Source organism: Mandrillus leucophaeus, unplaced genomic scaffold (genome assembly GCF_000951045.1).
Source record: "Mandrillus leucophaeus isolate KB7577 unplaced genomic scaffold, Mleu.le_1.0 Scaffold20, whole genome shotgun sequence".
In the NCBI taxonomy this organism is placed as follows: Eukaryota; Metazoa; Chordata; class Mammalia; order Primates; family Cercopithecidae; genus Mandrillus; species Mandrillus leucophaeus.
Window position 1 is genome coordinate 4,277,080 of NW_012102032.1, and position 20,781 is coordinate 4,297,860.

The window sequence follows — 20,781 nt, forward strand, 5'->3', positions numbered from 1 at the left end:
GACTGCTGCTGGCCACGGTCAGAGGAAACCCCAAGCAGCTTCCTTTAGGGGACAGTTTCTACTAAGCTCTCCTCCCCTCCTCAGCCACCTCACTCTGACCCACATCAGTGGGAACAGTCCAGGCCAGCCACCCAGACCCACCACTGCTAGCCTCAGGCCGCAGCCCAGAGCCCTATCCCTCAGAGCAGAGGGGTCTGGGAAACAGGGTGTCGGGGCTGGGGGACAGCAGCAGCAAGTTCTCTGAATGAGCCAGGTACTTGCGGGGCCACTGTCCTGTGCCAGGCACCAAAGATTCGCCAGGGAACAGGAGCAGCGCTTACAGTGTTCTCTTTTTTCCTTTCTTGTGGAAATTTAGGGTAAGCAGAGCAGTGGCCTGCCAAGTGCTACATTCTTCCTTTCCTGCAAAAGCATCTGTTTAAATACTTTTGGCCTCAAAGGAAAGAACGTTAGTGCATTCCAGGGCACGAGGCCTCCTTGGGTTGAGCTAGCTGTGTATGCGCAGAGCACTGCAGAGAGCACGTGTGCATGTGTGTGCATGTGCGTGTGTGTGGGTATGTGTGTGTAGGTGTGCTCACACGCACAGGCTCACCTCCCTACCCACCAGGTGCCCCTGGCTGGTCTTAGAGCAGAGATGTACCAGTGCAGCCTGGCCCAGCCCAGGCTTATACAGGCAGCATGATTATGGTGACTTCTGCAAACTCACTTGAGGTCTGGGGGCTCTGGGGCACCTGAGAGTCACAGCCTCTCTGAGCTCCTCCCATGTTCTTTGATCTTGGAGGAGATGGGAACAGAGTTGTGGGGAGTGAGCGGGAGGTGAAGGTGTAGGCCAGGTTGGGCTGGGTGGTGAAGGATCTCCCAGTCAGGGGCCGCCTCCTGTGGTAGATTACTTGAGGTCAGGAGTTCAAGACCAGCCTGGTCAACATGGTGAAACCCCACCTCTACTGAAAATACAAAGATTAGCCAGGGGTGATGGTGCACGCCTGTAATTCCATCTACTTGGGAGGCTGAGGCAGGAGAACATATACGTTGATGTCTGTGGAGTGTGCCAGAACTGGAGGGTCAGAGGTAGCCATGTGTTTAGCTGCCCCAAACTCCTCTCTGGGCCTCTGGGGAAGAATCTAAGTTGGTCAGTGGAGCAGGACCCCGGACTTTGCCCAGTCCTTGGCCTCTCCCTGGCCCTCTTCTTGGCTCCTGGAGAAGACAAGAGCTTGGGAAGGAGAGCAGGCATCCCAGGCACTCCCCTTGCTACTCTCCGCCCTGGGAGTCCAACCTGAGTGTGCAGCCAGTGTGCCTGAGGGAGGGATCCTTGTGGTCCAAGTTGAAGACGCTGTTCTAAAAAGCATGTGGCTTTTGCCATGTCACTTAGCCTAGGCCTGAGTTTCCTTCTGTGTCAAATGGGGTAATGAGCCATATCCTACAGCACCAGGTTGTTCGAGGTTAAGGTGACATCAGAGACGTGGAGGTACTTTGAGAGAGGGTATGAATGATGTTATCATCAAAGAATAGCGTGGGTACAGGAGCACATGAGTCACACGCGTGCAGCTCAGTGGAGTTTCACAGCGTGAATAAAACACATTATCAGCACCAGCTCAAGAGCCATCATCCCCAGAACCTGGAGTGCCCCTGGTGTCCATTCCCGCCCTTACCCGCCCCACAGAGGGCACATCGCCCTGACCCTTACCACTGTGTGTTTGTTTCTGCCTGTGTTTGAACTGCACATGGAGGGAGAATGCTGCTGTGAACATTCTTTTGGGGACATATACTTTGATGTCTGTGGAGTGTGCCAGAACTAGAGGGTCAGAGGTAGCTATGTTTAGCTTTTTCAAAAAGGCAGTTTCCTAAAGTGGTGATTGTATCGATTTACACTCCCACTAGCACCACACAGAGTTCCTTTATTATACCTGCCCTCCCACACTTGATTTTGTCTAAATGGTATTTAAATTCAAGGAGGGATGATTAATATTTCTTTCTCTGTTGCCTCTGATTTAGATCTTGGAAAGGACTTTGGAACCCGATAGCTCGGATGAAGAGCCACCGCCTGTGTACTCCCCGCCAGCCTACCACATGCACATGTTTGACCGGCCCTACCCTCTGGCTCCCCCGACTCCGCCTCCCCGGTGAGAATCTGTCATGTCTCAGAGCACAGGGTGGTAGGGAAGAGGATCAGTGGCTGGGGCTGTGTACAAACAACAGGAAACTTGGCTGGACCCCTCAGTATATTCTCCAAGAACAGGCTTCTACTGCAGCAAGAGACATTTTAGCTAGATACCAAGGAGAACTTGCAAAAGGTAAGGATTGCAAGCGCAAACATTTCCTAAATTCCTACTGTAGGCTAGGCGGTGTGTCTCGTACCATATGGGACACAGAGTTAAGTAAAGCTCAGCCTCTGCTTTCTGGGAGCTTATAGTCAAGGGAGATGCCAGAGTAGGAATGACAAACAGGGAATGTGTACTGACACTTCCCCTCCCAAGCCCACAGCAAACATGACTGATTCATCACTGTGCTCTTTCCTGCTGAGTCAAGACAGAGCCTCAGATCCTCCTCAACACAGAACACAGCATTCCCAGCCAGTCATCAGTAACTGATGGAATGGCTAGCTGCCATCCTTGGGCTAGGGATGTTGTGGGGATTTTTAAGCAGTGAGAGCAAGTCTCTTTCATTAAGGTAGTTTGATAACTGGAGGCAGGGAGGTAGACTGCAAGGTCCCTGGAAACTTCTTCCAGGTTAGAGACTGTAATTTGGAAGCTTAAAATGAAGCTAGGCTGGGCACAGTGGCTTACGTCTGTAATCCCAGCACTTTGGGAAGCCAAGATGGGTGGATCACTTGAGGTCAGGAGTTCAAGACCAGCCTGGGCAACATGGTGAAACCCCGTCTCTACTAAAAATGCAAAGATTAGCCGGGGGTGGTGGCGCATGCCTGTAATTCTATCTACTTGGGAGGCTGAGGCAGGAGAACCGCTTGAACCCGGGAGGCAGAGGTTGCAGTGAGCCAAGATGGCGCCACTGCACTCCAGCCTGGGCAGCAGAGTGAGACTCTGTCTCAATAAATAAATAAATAAATAAATAAATAAATAAGCAAGCTAGTTGCCAACAAGGTCCCACGGGTCTCTGGGGTGCTTGTTTTTCTGGGCTCCACGTTTGTGCTGGGGCTGCTGGAGCTGGGGTGTGGCCTCTTTGCCCTAGAGCTGCTGTTTCTTAGAATGGCTCAGGCCTGGAGTGGTGAGGGGGTGCGGAGATGATGGGACAGGGCACCTGCCCCAGTTGGATCTTCCTTTCTCCCCAGAACAGCCCTAGAGCAGTGATGAACTCTGTTATCACACAAGTATAGCTAGCATTGACTAAGCACCCTTCCAATGCCAGAAGCAGAGCAGGTTCTTTACCTACACCATTGCATTTAACGCAGAGGCGGGCACTGTTGTCATCACCCCTATTGATGGACGAGGAAACTGAGCCTTGAGAGATTCCATAACTTCCCCAAGACTAAGAGCTGGAGTTTGAATCCAGGTCATTCTGACTTAAAGCTAATCACTCTTCACTGCTGTGTCCTGTCACCTCCCGAATGAGAAAAATCTCTGTGATTGCAGCTTAGGGAGCTCATAGAGTCAGTCCTAGATAGTTACTGAGGGAGGAGGGAGGGAAGTGTTTTGAGTCAGGGACAGGAACAGAGCTGGGATCTGTATCACGAATGGTACCAGGAGCTGGCAGGCTGTACTGGAGTGGGAGGTGGGGAGTGAGTGAGTGGGTCTGGGTGAGACATAGGCAGGACTTGCAGCCTGGGATGGATCACAGAGCCCCGGGCTAAATGATTTTCCTTTCTTTGACTTTTTGTTTTTTTGAGTCGGTGTCTCACGCTATCATCCAGGCTGGAGTGCATTGGCATGATCTCTGCTCACTGCAACCTCCGCCTCCCAGGTTCAAGTGATTCTCCTGCCTCAGCCTCCCGAGTAGCTGTGATTACAGATGTGTACCACCATGCCTGGCTAACTTTTGTATTTTTAGTAGAAGGGGTTTCACCATGTTGCCAGGCTGGTCTCGAACTCCTGATCTCAGGTGATTCACCCACCTCGGTCTCCCAAAGTGCTGGGATTACAGATGTAAGCCATTGGACCTGCCCCGACCCCCACCTTTTTTTTTTTTTTTTTTTTAAATATTCCAAGATACTTTTGCAAAAAGTTCAGTTTCTACTAGGCAGAGTGGTTCCACCTATTTTTCAGAAGGGAAAACTGAGGCCATAAGAGAAAGGAGTTTTTTTTCTTTAAATAGAAACAGGGTCTCACTATGTTGCCCATGGTGAATTTGAACTCCTGGCCTCTAGCGGTCCTCCCGCCTCAGCCTCCCAAATAGCTGGGACTACAGGGCATACCATCATGCTTAGCTGAAAATCCCAGTATAAATGTGGTATGGATATCCACACCACATCCTCCCTCCCTACTCTGGCTGGGTGTTCAGCCTGCTGTGGGGGCGGGCGGGCAGGGTGGTGCAGTTCAGTGATGGGAGTCTCACTTGGGGGCAAGGTAACCTCAGCACTAGACCAAGGCTCAGGAGACCCTGTGGGCTTTCGACAAGTTACTGCTCTTGCTTGAGGTTCTGGAGCCTGACTCAGGAAATGAAGGCTTTGCTGGGTTGGGAGTGGATGCACTGAGGAGAACTTGACTAGTGGAGTCAGACAGAAGCAGTCTGTTTTCCCCACCCCTTCCTTCACCTGCCTAGCTTAGAATTCTCCAGGCACCTTTGCAATGTGGCCTTTGGCTCATTGCTTGACCTCTCTGAGCTTTGTTTGCCTCCCCTGAAATGGGAATAGTAATTTCCATGTTAGCACTGAGGAGGACTGAATGAGATGTGTGTGGAGCACTTAGCACAGTCCCAGTTATAGACCAGATCTATAATCAGTGGTTTACTGCTCCCTCCTGTCCCCCAGCTACACTGGCTGGTCTCTGAGTTTAGCTCTAACATTGAACATTGAGACCAGAGGCGAGGCTTCCCCCAGAGGCCAGTGTTCAGTAGAGGCACGGGTCCCTTTGCCCCCGGATGGCTCTGCTAGACCTGGGCCTCTAGGCCATCTCCAGTGCCTTGTTCAGTCCCTCTATCCAAGACATTCATTTCCAGCATTGACTGAATTGCCTGCTGTGTATGCAGGTGCTGAGCCATGTGTGTGATGAGGTGGTGAGGACAGCACTCCTGAACCATGTGTGTGAACCATGTGCTGAGCCATGTGTGTGATGTGGAGGTGAATACGGTGCTGCCTGTTTCCCCACACACTGCCAAGGAGATCAGGGTCTAGGGAAGCCCAAGACACAGGGGCAGGGAAGGCTGCCAGGAGAAACTGATATCCAGGCTATGACCTGAAGGTCACATTGGCAGTAATGTGGAGAAGCAGAGGACAGGGAGGCGCTCAGGCAAAGAAGGAGCATGTGCAGAGGCCTGGAGGCAGGAAAGAGGGCCCATCTGGGGGCCTCCTGGAAGTATCTACCGGTGGGTAAGGCTGGAGAGGTAAGCAGATCAAGGGCCCTGTGGCCTTCCAGGGAGCTTCCATGTTCTCTTGCAGCCAGCCGCGGAGCCATTCAAGGGCCTTAACCTGGAGAGCGACACAATCAGGTTCATGTTTTAGGATTCTTCCTCTGGCTGCTGAGGGAGATCAAATTTGAGTGGGGGAATGGCCTGGCCCCCTTCTGCTACCTCCAGTCACTGGGGTGCCAAGAACCTGCAGATGCGGCAGAGTTTGGGAGCGTGGGCATTGGCCTGCTAGGGCAAGAGAGGCAGGGCCACCCCCCGGGAGCATGCTTCAAATGTCACGATCCCTGGGTCCAGGTTTTGCCTGGATGATGTGTGTGTCCTGGGACATGGCTTGAACCACCTCTGGACTTCAATGTCCAGTTTTTACCAAAAATTTTACCTGGAAGGCCTGTCTCTGAAATCCGTTTCCATCAGGTCTGATGTTCCATAGGTAAACCTAGGGGTCCGATGGGGCTTGAAGTTGTAGTTTTGGGGTCCAGAGTCAGAGACTCTGGGCTGGGAAATCCTCCCGCCTCTCTCCTTCCCCTCCCCCAGCCTGTCCTTCCCTCCATCTGTCTGAAAGAAAGACAGTCTCTGAAACCCAGGGGACCCATCCACACAGGCCGCCTGCTGTTTTTCCGTTAAAATTACAGCCTTGGAAGTTTTTTTTTTTACTTGCGTCTCAGCTCATTTCTGACATTCCTTTCCGACCACAATGGAGTTGCCTGGGCTGCCTGTGCTCAGGGCCCCCTGGCTCACGCAGCTGTGGGCTGACCTCATCTCTACCAGTGCCAGGCAAGGGGCCGGGAGGGGGCTGGGCCTGGCCTTCCTTCAGGACTACAGGCCCAGCAGCAAGGAAACTTAGCTGAGAACAGGGGCCTCCTCCACCTTGTCCCCTTCTGCACTTGGAGTCCTCATGGCTAGAGGAATCCAGATGCACCTCTGAGGTTCTCCCTCCGCTGCTTTCCTGGGTGGCTCCGAGGTGTGGTTAAGTTGGGGGTGGGCACCCGTGTCCCAGATGAAGACCCTGAGACCCCAAGAACGGGTAATACCCCTGGCGAGGGTCCCTCCCTGCTGTAGCCTGGGGTGGTCTGCGAGTCCCTAAGAGATGGGGCTTCCTCTCTCCCCATCTCTGGCCTTTGGAGAAAAATGAAGCCTCCAACAGTGGCAGAAGGTGGCAGTGATGTAGAAAAAATTTGGCCTAGGAATGGGAGTCCCGGGTTGTGATGCAAGCTCCTCTCCAGACCATTCCCTCTCCCCTTGTGTCTGTGCAGCCAGAGGGTGGACGAGGCGTGCTGGGGTTCCCTTGGCTCCAGTCTGCAAGAGCTGAGCTCCCACCAGGCACTTAGCAGCTGGTTATCCCGTCTGCTGCCGCCCCCGCCCCTTCCCCTCGCCCCCGCCGCCGGCCACCCGCCCAAAATAGAAAAGGAAAGGAAGTTATTTCCATAGTCAGCTGCAGCCCGGAAAAGCTCCTCTCCAGTGAGGGGGCGGGCGGGATTCCTAGAGCTGGAGACCAAATCAAAGCCAGGCCCGAGAGAGCGAGAGCGGCCCCCACCGCCCGGCCCTCGGCTGCCTTCTCAGTGTGCCGTTTCCCTGACTCAGCGGAACACGTGTCCTGCGGTTGCCACGCTGCAGGCTGCCATGGAGCTGTGGGGAGCTCCTGGCTGGGCTCCGAGCTGCCCTCAGGCCCAGGGCGGTAGGGCGGGAGCCTGGGGGTCAGGGAGGGTGTGTGTGCCACCCCCTCTTCCTCTACTGCCTTGCCCAGCTGTTGGCTCTGCCATGGCACGGAGCTCCTGCCACACACACACCAGGCCTGGAAAGAGTGGTCCCGGAGCACCCTGAGAGCGAGATCCCTTCCACACTCACCTCTCCACACACTTTTCAGAACACTGCTCAGGACATGGCCTCCTGAGGGGCTCCCCAGCACCTGGGCAGGGAGGCAGCAGTTTCTAGCTAAGGAAGCCGAATCCGAGAGGGAAACAAGGGCCCACCTAAGACTACGCCGCCGGCTGGTGGTTGAGCCAGAACTGGAGCTCGGATCTGCTTTACCCTCTGTACGGATCCTGGCATCCCCATATGCCCCCTCTTCAGCAAACCAACATGCAGCAGGCTGTGCTGTTGGTGGCTTATGTGTCTGTTCCTTTGGACCATACCTGTCACTCAGCACCGTGAGCCTGGCACTGTGTAGGTGCTAGCATAGAAGCATGAAAGGATACAATCCCTGCTGTTTTTAGGGCACATTTGTAAACATCTATAGCTAAATCCACAGAGTTCCACATGTGCACCATGGACAGACAGCGCTGAAGGTCTAGAGACCTGGGCGGGCATGTGACTGGACAGCATGAATGGCTGGGGAGTTCGCTGAGGCCGGTGGAGACATCTCCAGTGATGACACAAAGTGACGGGCCTTTGTTCTGGGGGCAGTGGAGGCCATGGGAATCTCTGAGCAGGATCTGACCTGCCTGAGACCTGGTGTGATGGGGCCAGGAGACCTGGGGTTGGGCTTAATGACTCCCTCTTCCCTGTCACCTCCCATCCCCTAGTATCGACGTGCTGAGCTCTGCAGCCCCTACAAGCCAGAGACGCTATCGGAACTGGAACCCACCACTACTGGGCAACCTCCCGGATGACTTTCTCCGCATCCTCCCCCAGCAGCTGGACAGCATACAGGTAACAGGGGCCGCCCCCGCCTTCCACTCCCACCTGCCTGTCCAGCATCTCTCTTTGCCCACACAATTTGTGCCAGCCAGTTTTACTTCCTGATGTTTAAACCCAGGCTGAGCTATTTCTGTTGCCCTGGGTTCGTAGGGAAGGAATGCTGAACTGAAAGCCTCACTTCCTGCCTGGGTCTGGAGGTTTCCTGTTCTATCCAGGGAAGGTGACAGCCTAAGGAGGCTGTCTGCTGCAGCAGTCACCTCAGGCTGGAGAGAGGCGGGCATGGGGTGGCCAATGGTGGAGGGCCAGAGCACCCACCTTCCTCCCTCGGGAAAGGGCCAGAGGCAGCTTCTCGATAGATGTTGGCATGCCCCAAGGTGCCCCACAGCGGGGCAGGTCCACCCTGAGGCTGCTGGTGCCGGGAGAGGGTTGAGTTTGGGAATCCACGTATAGGCTGTTCCACAGTTTGCAGATTTCTTTTCAGGACTGTTCAGGTTGTAGATGAAGGTATGAGGTGGTCCGTGGCGTGGAGGAAAAATAGTTTTTAGGCTACTGCTGTGTCCCCTGCAGTGAGGGCTCTGACCTGTCCATTGGATTTTGGCTTGCCACTAGGTTCCATTAGGAGGTGTGAGCCTCGGGTGAGGGCTAGAGGATGTTGGACAGGGCGTGTGTGCAACCAGAGGGATATGGATGTTTGTGCAACATGTATCCTTGTGTGTACACGTTCAACATGCTCGCCCCCCTCCTCAGGGTAATGCTGGGGGCCCCAAGCCTGGGAGTGGAGACGGAGGTCCGCCTGCCATGACTGGGCCAGGGCCCCGAGACCAGGAGAGCCGCTGGAAGCAGTACCTGGAGGATGAGAGGATCGCGCTTTTCCTACAGAACGAGGAGTTCATGAAGGAGCTGCAACGAAACCGCGACTTCCTCCTTGCCCTGGAGAGAGGTGGGCAGTGCCTGCAGCCACTTCTCCCTGGCTGAAGAAGGGAGGTGATGCTGGCTTTAGCCTTGGGGCTCAGGAAAGCACTGAGCTGGGGGCTGAGGGGCCAGGTGCTTTCTGTCCTACTGAGCCTTGACTCCCACCAAGTTATCCCATGGGAGCCTCAGAATTCTGCCTATGGGGACCTGGGTCACTAACCCACCCCTTTCTCCCTCGGGACTCAGAGGAAGAAGGGTGTGCACTCTTAGGCCTTATTCCCTTTGCACACCTGCTGTGTGCCAGGAACTGGCCTTGGCACAGGGCAGCAGGGAGAAGAGCACTGCCCCTCCTCACAGAGCCCCAGCCCCAAGGCAGGCGTGATGTGTCTGGAGCTCCGGGAACAGAATGACTGGGTTCGTGAACGCCAGGGTTGGGGAGGCTCTTGAGTGGAAGACCTTAGAGCAGGGGCTCTGGAACTTTGCAGGTATTTGGGTTGTCTCTGGGTTGGAGACCCTGCTCCCCAGCCTGGCTACCTTTCCCCTGCAGGGTGGGAGTGCGTTTGGGATAGAGGAAATGAGAGGGCAGTGGAGCTCTGTCCCTGTGATGGCCACAGCGTGAGAGCTTGTGTGTGTAACTGATGGTGTGTTGGTGGGGGAGGAGCAAGTTGTGCAGGGAGAAGGCTGGGCTGAGGCCCAAGGTTAGCCCCAGCTCTGTAGCGAAGGTGCTGGAAGGCTCAAGGCCTTTCCGTTTATTTTTTATTTATTTATTTTTTTGAGACAGAATCTCCCTCTTGTCGCCCAGGTTGAAATGCAGTGGCTCAATCTCGGCTCACTGCAATCTCCGCCTCCCAGGTTCAAGTGTTTCTCCTGCCTCAGCCTTTCAAGTAGGTGGGATTATAGGCACACACCACTGCACCTGGCTGATTTTTGTACTTTTGGTAGAGATGGGGTTTCACCATGTTGGCCAGGCTGGTCTCGAACTCCTGACCTCAGGTGGTCTGCCCGCCTTAGCCTCCCAAAGTGCTGGAATTACAGGCGTGAGCCACCACCCCTGGCCACGCCTTTCCTTTTAAATGAGAGAGTTTGGACTCCACAATCTCTCCGAGTCTTTTAATTCTGACATTTGAGATGGCTGTCAGGCAGTAGTTTCTCTTACTGCTGGTTCTTTGAGAGCTGGTAGATGTTGTGTGCACTCATATTTTGGGTGCCCGTGTGTGCTCATGTGCGATTCTGGGGACTTAGCCTCTAGCAAACTACCGTATCCCAGCCCAGCCTGTCCCTGGGAGCCCAGGAGCTAACCTCCCTGACCTATGAATGTGGTCCTTTTCCAGATCGATTGAAATACGAATCCCAGAAATCTAAATCCAGCAGCGTGGCTGTCGGAAACGACTTTGGCTTTCCATCTCCTGTCCCAGGTAACTTTGCCTTCTGGGGAAGAAAACCTAGAGGCATGGGGGGGCTCATACCCAACTTTGCTTTGCATATTTGGAGTTTGGGAGTAGGGTGAAAAAACAGATTGTAGGAGGGGGCGTGGGCCTCCTTAGCAGGCTGGTGGGGCCGCTTCTCCCCCGACCTCCATATCCACTCCATTTAGCTGCTCTGGGGTCTTTCCAATCCAGCCACTGCTGGGCTTCTGAGCCCCCATTTGTGATCAAATAACATAGGCTGGCTGAACTCTCAACCTATGCCTTGAGTATAGGCTAGTCAAGGACACATGGCCAGGTGCAGTGGCTCACACCTGTAATCCCAACACTTTGAGAGGCCGAGGCACATGGATTGCTTGAGTCCAGGAGTTCAAGACCAGCTTGGGCAACAAAGTAAGTCCCCCTGACTCTACCACAAAAGTACCAAAATTAGCTGGGCATATTGGTATGTGCTTGTAGTCCCAGCTACTCAGGAGGCTGAGGTGGGAGGATCACTTGAGCCCAGGAAGTTGAGGCTGCAGTGAGCTGTGATTATGCCACTGCACTCCAGCTTGGGTGACAGAGTGAGACCCTATCTCCAAAAAAACAAAGAAAAGAAAAGGACTCCAAACTGCCTTATGGTGGGATTCAGAGACTGATAACTCTTGGTCTGTTTCCTGAGGAAGTTTATGGTCTTGTAAGGAGAAATGCCCAGAAAACAGGTAGAACAAACTAGCAAAGCTGAGGACTTATTGATTTTAGCAAATGCATGGAAGAAAAGGAGGGCAGGATTAATCTGGGGAGTTGACTCATTCATTCATGACGTAGCTGGAGAATATCTCCCATCTGTTGGGCCCTGCCCTAGGTGTTGGAGGAAGAGGAATTTCTAGCTTTGTGTACAAGGTGGTGGGAAGTAAGAATTGCTGGTAAAGAGGGCCAGGCTCTTCTGCTCAGAAGCTCTAATGGCTGAAGGAGGGTTGGATGGGGTTGAGGGGTAGCAGTGCTCCTGGGATGCACAGACTACTGGGTTGAGCCACAGCTGGGAATGATGACCTGGTGCCTGTGTGTGAACAGTGGCCCCTCGTCAGTCAGTGCCCCCTGCCCCATGCGTACACAAGCCACCCGCCTCGGAGAAAGGCTCTTGCCTGGAATAGACCTTGCATCATGCAGTGGAGTTGGGGGTGGAGGAGCAGAGGGATGGGGAGCTGAGCTGACCCCAGCTTGAAGGGAGCAAATCCTGTGGAACTGACTCATAAGCAGCAGGCTGGGCGCTTAGGCCTCAGCAGATGTGCAGCTGGGAGTTTTAAGCAGGAGCCTCTTGTCCTTGATCCTGAATTAACTAGAGATACCGGGGCTGCTGAGATGGATCAGAATGACTCAAAGGGGACTTAGCAGGCAAGGTGACTGGGGATTAACCAAGTGGCAGAACAGAGAGCAGGGGTTTCAGAAAGGCAGCAAAAGACCCAAGCGGATGCCGAGCGAGCCCAGGAGACCGCGTGGCCGGCAGGGTTCTGACTCCAGGACTAGTCCCATTCTATTCCTACTCATTGTCTAATAGCCAGAAACCCTGTGGCTGGGAGGGAGCAGTGGATGGGCTTACCCTGGCAGGAAGGACAAGGGACTTGCTACAGGTGAATGCCGGCTCTGAACCAGCACCTCATCTGACCGTCACATGAATGTCGGGGTGCAGGAGGCCCCTTGTGTGCTGGTGAATGTTTCACAGCCAACTCTGGGTGCAGCAGGAGCCTGATATGTAGTGCTTGGTGACCTCCATGGTGGAAATACTCCCAAGCTACCACGGTGATGTCATGAAACATGGAGTTGGTCAGAGCGTGAACAGTTGGGAGCAGACACAAGCCGGCTCTCCGCACACACAGTAGACCACTAAACCCTCCCCATTTTTACAGAGGAGGAAACAAAGTCCACAAGGGGAAAGAGGAGCTCCTGGAACTCCACATCCTCCTTGCTTTAAACTCCCTCCTGGTCAGGGAAGAATCCTGCTCGCTCTTTGCATTTGTCCTCAGATGGGTGGGTATGGCTGGGACAGCGGCCATGGCTGGCCACACTGGCCGGCCTTCAGCAGGTGTCTCCTTCCAGGAACTGGCGATGCCAACCCCGCTGTGTCTGAAGATGCCTTATTCAGGGACAAGCTGAAACACATGGGAAAATGTGAGTCCCGCTCAGGCCCCGCTTCTCTCCCCAGCTTTTCTGAGACAGGCCCTGTGGCCTCCCAGGAGTAAGGGAACCCTCCAGAATGTGTAATGCAGCTGACTCTTGGTGAACCAGTGACATTTTCATCACAGGCTGGCTCCCTCAGCCTTCCTACCTCACTTCCCTCTACAGCTGAGTCTAGAAACAAATTAAGTTTTAAATCCTCTTGAGCCAGATGTCTACAGAAAAATAACGTGCCGCACATGCCCTCACCACAGTCCTCATGTTCACGTTCTCTGTGACTTGAGGAGGCTTGGCCGGAGCTGACTGCACAGAGAGGCCCTTGCTAAGCCTCTGTGGGGGTGGAGGACCTCTTTCCACAAAGTCCTAGCAGCCTTGAATGCCCCCTTCCCTCCCCCTCACCTCCCCGCCACATAGATCCACAGCCATGTGTGAATGAGGCTTCGATCCTCTCAGGCTCCATTTCAGGGAAAATCTCGGATTAGTCATGGAAATCCCAGAACCAACTTTGGAGGTGGCTAGGGGAGGGGCGGGAAGGCGGTGGCGGTGGGAAAGCGAGCCAAGATGCGTTGCAGTGTGTTGCAGCTGGGGAGGGAATACTCGGATCTTGAGCCGCCTGCAGTCCCTGGGCCTGGCTCAGGGTGTCCTGTGCTGCCCCTGCAGGCTGACCCAGGATGCAGTCTCTCACTCCTGGGGTGGTATCCTCAGGGATCTGTGATTCCTGTCACCTCTCCCTCCCCAGCTCCTACCCTTGCCTGCCCCCTGCTCCCACTCCAAGGGGTCTGGGTCCTCCCCTGGCCTTGCCCACACCTGGGAGGAGGCCATCTGGTGTGCTGGCTGCCAAGAGAATGACTCACAGGTCTCTCTGCCCCCAGCCACCCGGAGGAAGCTGTTTGAACTTGCCCGAGCCTTCTCAGAGAAGACCAAAATGAGGAAGTCAAAGAGGAAACACTTGTTGAAGCATCAGTCGTATCCTTTCCAGCCTGGCACTGGTAGGGGTGGTGGAAGCCAAGGGCTACGGAGCAAGACCCCTGCTGAACTCCCTGCAGCTGTGCCCTCCCCTGGGAGTGGGACGAGGCTCTGTGGCCTTCCCTTCCTCCTCCCCTTCCCTCCATGAACTTGGCCACCAGTCCACTGCCCATCTCTCGTTGCCAACCAGGGACCAGACCTAAGGACTAGGGTAGCAGCTCCTATCTCCCTTCTGTAGGCCCAGAAGTTGTCCTATAACTTTTTTTGGTCTGAGGTCATGTACTTCTTGGGAGAAAAAGTGGTTCTTCCGTCAAAATCAAACCTTCCCCTCATTTCTCTAGTTGAACTAGTGCAAGAGTCCTCCTCACTCCAAGCATGTTGGCCCTGCCTTCCTCGAGTAGAAATACGGCTTTGCACATTTTTACCCGAACTCCTATTCACGCTTCTCAAACAGGGCCTAGGATAGCAGAGACTCAGCAGCCAGAGGGAAACAGGGAGGAAGCTTTTTCTCCATCCCCAGAGATGTAAGCGGGGTGAGAGTGTCAGGGCCTGGCCACACCACTGACCTCAGGAAAAGGAGCCCGGGGGACAGTACTAGGTGTGTGGGGGGTCAGGTGGCTGTGTCAGATACCTCCAGAGCCTTGAGGGGTGGGGCAGAGAGTGGGTGGGACTGGGGGGACTAGGGCAGTGTCCTCTCATCCCTGGGACGGTTTTCCTGAATGGTCTGGCAGGCTGGGGGCTGCCGCGTCCACAGCCAACCTCCTGGATGATGTGGAGGGCCATGCGTGTGGTGAGGCTGGAGGGGAGTCGTAAGCTCCAACTTCTCTATGATCGGTGATCTCCCAGCGGAGTTCCTGGGTGTTTCATGGGAGCACCCACCCTGTCCCTTGGAGGAGACACTGCGGGTTGGTGGGCAGGTGACCCAAAGAAATGGATCCCCCCGACTTGGTCGACATCGCCTCTCCCTTCCTGCAACCCCCGAAAGGGGACCCTCCCCTACTTCCATCTAGATGTGTACCTGTAGCATGAAGTGCCAGGTACTGTTTCTGGGGAATATTCTCTTGGCTGTGAAGTGGCAGACAGGCCTACCCCCTTGGGGGACCCTCGGCCTGTCTGAACCAAGAACCAAGCACTAGGCAGCTTCCGTCTGTGGGCCCAGAGGCTTCTCAACTTTCACCCAGTCCCTTCCAAAGGCCACGTGGGCCAGAAGACTGCCTCAGACCCTACTGGGCCCGCAGCGGATCCTTGATCCTCATGCCACATTTGAGGGTCGGGAGGCATCCAGAAACAAGGACCGGAAGGGCCTTGGAGGTCATCTAGATAGTCCAGCTTTTCCATCCCTTTTATAGATGAGGAAATTGAGGCTCAAAGACGAGGGGAGAACTTGTCCAAGGTCTCAGAGCTCAGTGGTGGACCCTGGCCAGCACCTGAGTGTCCTGCTGCCTCTCTCCCTGGACCCATGCATCATCCACCTGGGGGGGATCTTCATGGGCCCCAAATGAAGGGGGCAGAGAGAGTCGGGTCAGCTGTCTTGGCCAGTCTGGGGCCGTGGCTGAGCGAGGCCCTACAGGGTAGAGGATGAGGCAGCTTCCCTCTCCTTTTCAGACGAAGACTTCCGGGGAAGGCGTCAGGAGGCGCCCAAGGTGGAGGAAGGCCTGCGAGAAGGACAGTAAAAGGTAAGGCCTGGAGCCATAGCTACCCAGGGACTGCCCAAGGCCAGGGCCCCCCACACTGTGCACCCCTTGTGTCCTCCCAGGTGTCCAGAGGCGCTGGGTTCAGGCAACTGGATAGTACAGGCCCCACGTGTCTTCCCTCATAGTTGCGGCAGGGACACGGGAGTGGGAACTAGTCCATTGCATGCCTTTTTTGGTTATTTATTCATTTGACAAAAGATAAGCACACCTGCCTATGACAGATGCTGAGAACAGGAAAACAAAATCAGCTTTGACCTTGAAGAGTTTACAGTGCAGTTGAGAAGACAGTCCAGGACACACACAGCACACTGAGAGGACAATTTAAGAAAAACTGGCTAGGCACGGTGTCTCATGCCTGTAATCCCAGCACTTTGGGAGGCCAAGGTGGGTGGATCACCTGAGGTCAGGAGTTCGAGACCAGCCTGGCCAGTATGGTGAACCCCTGTCTTTGCTAAAAAATACAAAAGTTAGCCTGGCATGGTGGCACGCACCTGTAATCCCAGCTACTTGGGAGGCTGAGGCAGGAGAATCACTTGAATCTGGGAGGCGGAGGTTGCAGTGAGCCCCAAGATCGCGCCATTGCATGCCAGCCTGGGTGACAAGAGTGAAACTTCATCTCAAAACAACAACAACAAAAAAACAAAACAAAAGAAAAACTGAGGTGGTCTCAACCCGGCTATGCACACACAGAGCTCTTTCCAGCCCCCTGCTTGGGTTGGGTGGGCTGCGATCTGCCACACCAGGATGAGGAAACCCCTCCTGAGGCAGCGGTTTCTGGCTGAAGTCCCGGGCCTCCAAGCCACTTCTCCTCCTCTCTTCCTGTGCACCCTCTTGGGGAGAAAGAGAAAATGCCACGGCCTCCTCCAGGACTTGGCCAGGACAGCTGTCCCTCTTCCAGCCCCCGTTTCCCATGGGAGAGGGGAAGCTGCCCGGCCTTCCCCAGCCACTGGTCTGGTCCCAGTGAGCAGCATCTACAAGGCTTTCTTGAGTTGATGGCGTGGCAGGCATGGCCCTGTGGCAGACTGTGGAGAAATACTCGCCTGCCTCAGGATAGTCACAATGGAGGGAAACCGGGAACAAGTAAATACAAGTGTCCTCTCCTCTCTGCCTGGGCAGCTGGCCCCCACACCTGTTCCACCTGACTCCCTACCATATCTACCAGGCACTGCAGCCCCTTCCATTCCCCTCAGGCTTTCCTCAAACACAGAGCCGCAGCCCACTTCCCACTGTCCTGGAATGCCCAGATAGAGCCTGCCAGGGAAACGCCTCCACTGTCATCCCACGCTGCTACTGTCTCCACATCCTTCTCCTTCCTGCTAGTCCCCAGGGAAAACAGGTCCTGTCCAAACCACGCCTACATCAGAACCTTGCTCATCATTCACTCATTCATTCACTCATTCATTCATTCATTCATTTATTTTGAGATGGAGTCTCCTTCTGTGGCCCTGGCTGGAGTGCAGTGGCGCAATCTTGGCTCACTGCAAGCTCCGCCTCCCGGGTTCACGCCATTCTCCTGCCTCAGCCTCCTGAGTAGCTGGGACTACAGGCGCCCACCACCATGCCCGGCTAATATTTTGTATTTTTTTAGTAGAGACGGGGTTTCACCATGTTAGCCAGGATGGTCTTGGTCTCCTGACCTCCTAATCTGCCCACCTCGGCCTCCCGAAGTGCTGGGATTACAGGAGTGAGCCACCATGCCCGGTTATTTATTTATTTATTTTGAGACAGAGTCTCACTCTGTTGCCCAGGCTGGAGTGCAGTGGCGCAGTCTCAGCTCATTGCAACCTCTGCCTCTAAGGTTCAAGCAATTCTCCTGCCTCAGCCTCCTGGATAGCTGGGATTATAGGCACCCACTATCGTGCCTGGCTAATTTGTTTTTGTATTTTTAGTAGAGAAGGATTTTCGCCATGTTGGCCAGGCTGGTTTCGAACATCTGACCCCAGGTGATCCGCCCACCTGGACCTCCCAAAGTGCTAGGATTACAGGTGTGAGCCACTGCACCCGGCCTCATCATTTATTTCTGTCCTAGGACTTCCAGCTTGTCCCTTTCCAGCTCGTTCGACAAGTTGACATCCTCTTCCTCCTCCCCTTAAATACCAGGGGTCTTTGAGTCTCCCTTGCTATCCATCATCCTCTACAGGCTAACAGCCCCTCCCATCATCCAGACTGACTCGGAGGTTACCCAGCAGCTCAGGGCCTTAGCCTATTCTGCATTCTTCTGGTGCTCTTCCACACACACTCCCCTGATCTTTCCCGAAACTGCCCTCCCTTGGCTCCTGTGACCCCGCGAAGCCTGGTTCTCCTTCCTCTGACTGGCTCTCCTTGTTGCTCTGCCCTTGACCCTCTTTGAAGTCTTCTCACTGCCCACTCTGGCAGTGCCTCCGCCCTCTTTTATAGCACCAGCAACACTTCTGTGCATCTGGCTCCTACATCTGAATCTCCATCGCAGTTAGGCTTCCAGAGCTGCTTCGTGTCCCCAGCTGCACCCAAGATTTTCTTTTCAGTCTTGGGTGGCAACTCAGTCTCTCTTGCTGACTGCCCCCTTTCATTCTCTTTTCTATTCCTTCTATTACCACCCTGATAGATGCTCATCACCTAGGTCACAGCCCTATTCTCTTCACTGCCCCTAGCTACTCTGATTATCCCACCATCAAAACACCACTTTAGTTCCATTTCTCCTATGCTCTTTGAATAAATCTTTTTTTTTTTCCTATTTTTTTTGGGGGGGGATGGAGTCTTGCTATGTTGCCCAGGCTGGAGTGTGGTGACGCAATCTCTGCTCCCTGCAACCTCCCCCTCCCAAGTTCAAGCCATTCTCCTGCCTCAGCCTCCTGAGTAGCTGGGATTACAGGCACCCGCCACCACACCCAGCTAATTTTTGTATTTTTAGTAGAGACGGGGTTTCACCATGCTGGTCAGGCTGGTCTTGAACCCCTGACCTCATGATCCGTCTGCCTTGGCCTCCCAAAGTGCTGAGATTACAGACGTGAGCCACCATGCCCAGCCTGAATGAGTCTTCTGAGTAAAGTCTTAGGATCTCTTCAGCTTGGTGTCTGAGGCCTACCAGGTTCTGCCCCCAGTTTACTTTTTTCCACCTACGGATCTCTGTGGCCTAGCTCTCTTGAGCTACGACATATTAGAATGGGCCAGGTACCCTCCTACCTTGAAGCCCTCCCCTATAGCTGCTTCCCCCCAGGATTCCATTCCTCCGCTCCATCTCCTGCTGCCAGAGTCCCTGCAGCTCCGCAAGCTGGAATGGTTCTAGGAATTCGAATGGCGGGGATGACCCAGGCAGAGTTCTACAGTTGACCTCGAGTCCCTGGAGAAAGGGGAGGGCTTAGGTCTTTGGTAACTTCTCCCAAAACTGTCTCTCCAGGAACCAGTGACCAGGAAAGACCATTGGGCTCCTTTGAAAAAGACTCCTCCCATCCCCTTTTTCCCCCTGCCAGATGCCAGCAGCTCTTCCTTGCCAGAGATGATCTGAACCGGTGGGGGCAGCTGGAAAGCAACACTGGCCCCCAGCTGAAGGGCCCAGCTGCAGCCGGACAGATGGTGCTTGAGAACCGAGGCCCAGTGATCCTCCAGCCACAGTCCAGCCCAACCACTGCCACTTTCCATGGGACTTAGAACTTCCGAGTTGCTGCCTTGCAATTGGAGGAAGGACCTGGGGCCCCTAGAGGCAGCAGCCAATTACAGCTCCTTTTGTAGCCAGGCGTTCCTATGGTCAAGGAGTGGAAATGCAGGAACCAACCTCCCTTGAAAAAAAAAAAAAAATCCAGAAAGCAGATAAAAATTGGAATATGGAAAAGGGCAAGATGACCCCACCAGAGGCTCTTTGGCCAGGAGGTGGAGTCCCTGCCTCCCTCCATTCCCTATCTGTCCTGTCACAGACTCTGCCTGACCCCCTGTCCCCTTCCTCAGCTCCCTCCAGGCACTTGGGTCCCTCCCTTCCAGGGCCTCCCATATCTCGGCCTTCCCCCAGGGCTGCTGGCCCAGCACACAAGCCCTGCACCTACCCTGGGTGGGAGGTCCCCGGCCAGTCCCCCAGGCACTCTGAGGTGCTATGGGCTGCTGCAGAGAGCATCTCCTGACTGCCCCATCTGGCCTCATCAGGCTGCTGCTGTTGGGGATGGGCTCACTCCCAGCACCTCCCCATCACACAGCAGGGGTGGGGAGGGTGGCCACCCCAGGGTGGCAGGGTCTTTAATTTGGCAGCAGACAAAAGCCAGTTCTGGAGTCACACCACAGTGGGGGCTCACAGGGGCTCTGACTCCCCAGCTGGACTGGAAGCCCAGCTGTCCGAGGGTGGACAGCAGTGGGCCCTGGAGTGACCCCTTTGAGCAGGTAGCAGGGCTGAAGAGCAAGGTGGGAAAGGCCGCCAGCCTGGGTGGGAGCGCCTAGGGCAGAAGGGCTTGCTGGGTGCCCCTGAGACGGGCTGGTGATCTGAGGAGGAGAACGCTGATTCTAGGAAGGCTTACACGGCACCCACCACTGCCACGGGGAGGGAGGCTGCCCAGCCTGTGGCCCCGCCCTGGACATGGGAGCGCGCAGACCTTCTGGAGAGCCGGGAAGCCTGGGCAGGCACGAGGCTTCGGCGCGGCTTCGGGAGGTTGGGAGTGGGATCTGATCCTTGGCGCGGCCCTGGTGGCCTCAGTGACCCCAAGATCACAAGGGCGTAGCGAAGGCGAGCCGGCGATTGCACCTCGTCCCACCCAGCCTGCCCGGACTCCCGACGCCGAGCTTCCCTTCTCTGGGGAGGGCCGGGACGCGCCGCCGCCGCCGAGCGTGACCAAGTTTGGAAACGCGCACGGGGCCGGGACGCTGGCTCGGGGGCCCTGCCGAGGAGCGGCCGCCCCCTCCACTGCTCCTCGCGCCAGGCCTGGGGTCCTGGAGGGAGGGGAAGGTCTCCGAGGAGTGCCTCGGGTCCCCAGCTCGAGTTCCCCACGGGTCTCTGAGCCTTCCCCGCGCCAGGACTGGCGCACTGCGGGGGAAGCCCCAGCCCCACGTCTGTGAGTGTTGCTTGTTATTTTTTTTCCTCCTATGTGTGGGTTTTTTCTTGGAGCTGTTTCATAGGAATTCCTGTAATAAAGAGTTGGTGTTCTCTTGGTGCTCTGATGTGGCCAGCGGCGTGGGCTGGATCCTCCTGCTCCCTCCTCCCTCCCCGCCTGGGGCAGGGTTTGTCCCCTGGAGCCCCGCGTCGCATTCCTAGGGTACCCCTGCCTTGCCTCGCCCATTCACCCGCAGCGCTCTCCGACTGCACTCTCGAGGTGACACCTGCGGCACCGCTGCACCGCTGCACCGCTGCACCGCATCCTTGCGGACTGGCCGGCTATGTCTAGCGCTGTCGCCTTCCTGTTTGGCCCAGGACAGTAAACCGCTTGCTGATAGGCAAGGGAAACACCCCTATGGGGAAAGCCAGTCTGTTGCGAAAGCTCCAGACGGCCACCTCCCTAAATAAACAGCTTCTGGATTAAAGGCAG

At 55.2% G+C, this 20,781-nt stretch overlaps 1 protein-coding gene across 1 annotated transcript in view; it reads left to right on the forward strand.

Annotated features, from left to right (window-relative positions):
• CUEDC1 (CUE domain containing 1) overlaps positions 1-20,410 on the forward strand; it is a 26,627-nt gene extending 6,217 nt beyond the window's left edge. The window contains exons 3-11 of the mRNA XM_011979262.1: positions 1,990-2,117; positions 8,037-8,163; positions 8,899-9,091; positions 10,395-10,478; positions 12,564-12,635; positions 13,514-13,607; positions 14,339-14,397; positions 15,213-15,283; positions 18,751-20,410. Of these exons, the coding sequence (XP_011834652.1) occupies positions 1,990-2,117; positions 8,037-8,163; positions 8,899-9,091; positions 10,395-10,478; positions 12,564-12,635; positions 13,514-13,607; positions 14,339-14,397; positions 15,213-15,280 (825 nt within the window). The 3' untranslated portion in view covers positions 15,281-15,283; positions 18,751-20,410. The remainder of the gene's footprint in view (positions 1-1,989; positions 2,118-8,036; positions 8,164-8,898; positions 9,092-10,394; positions 10,479-12,563; positions 12,636-13,513; positions 13,608-14,338; positions 14,398-15,212; positions 15,284-18,750) is intronic.
• Positions 20,411-20,781: the final 371 nt, after the last annotated feature.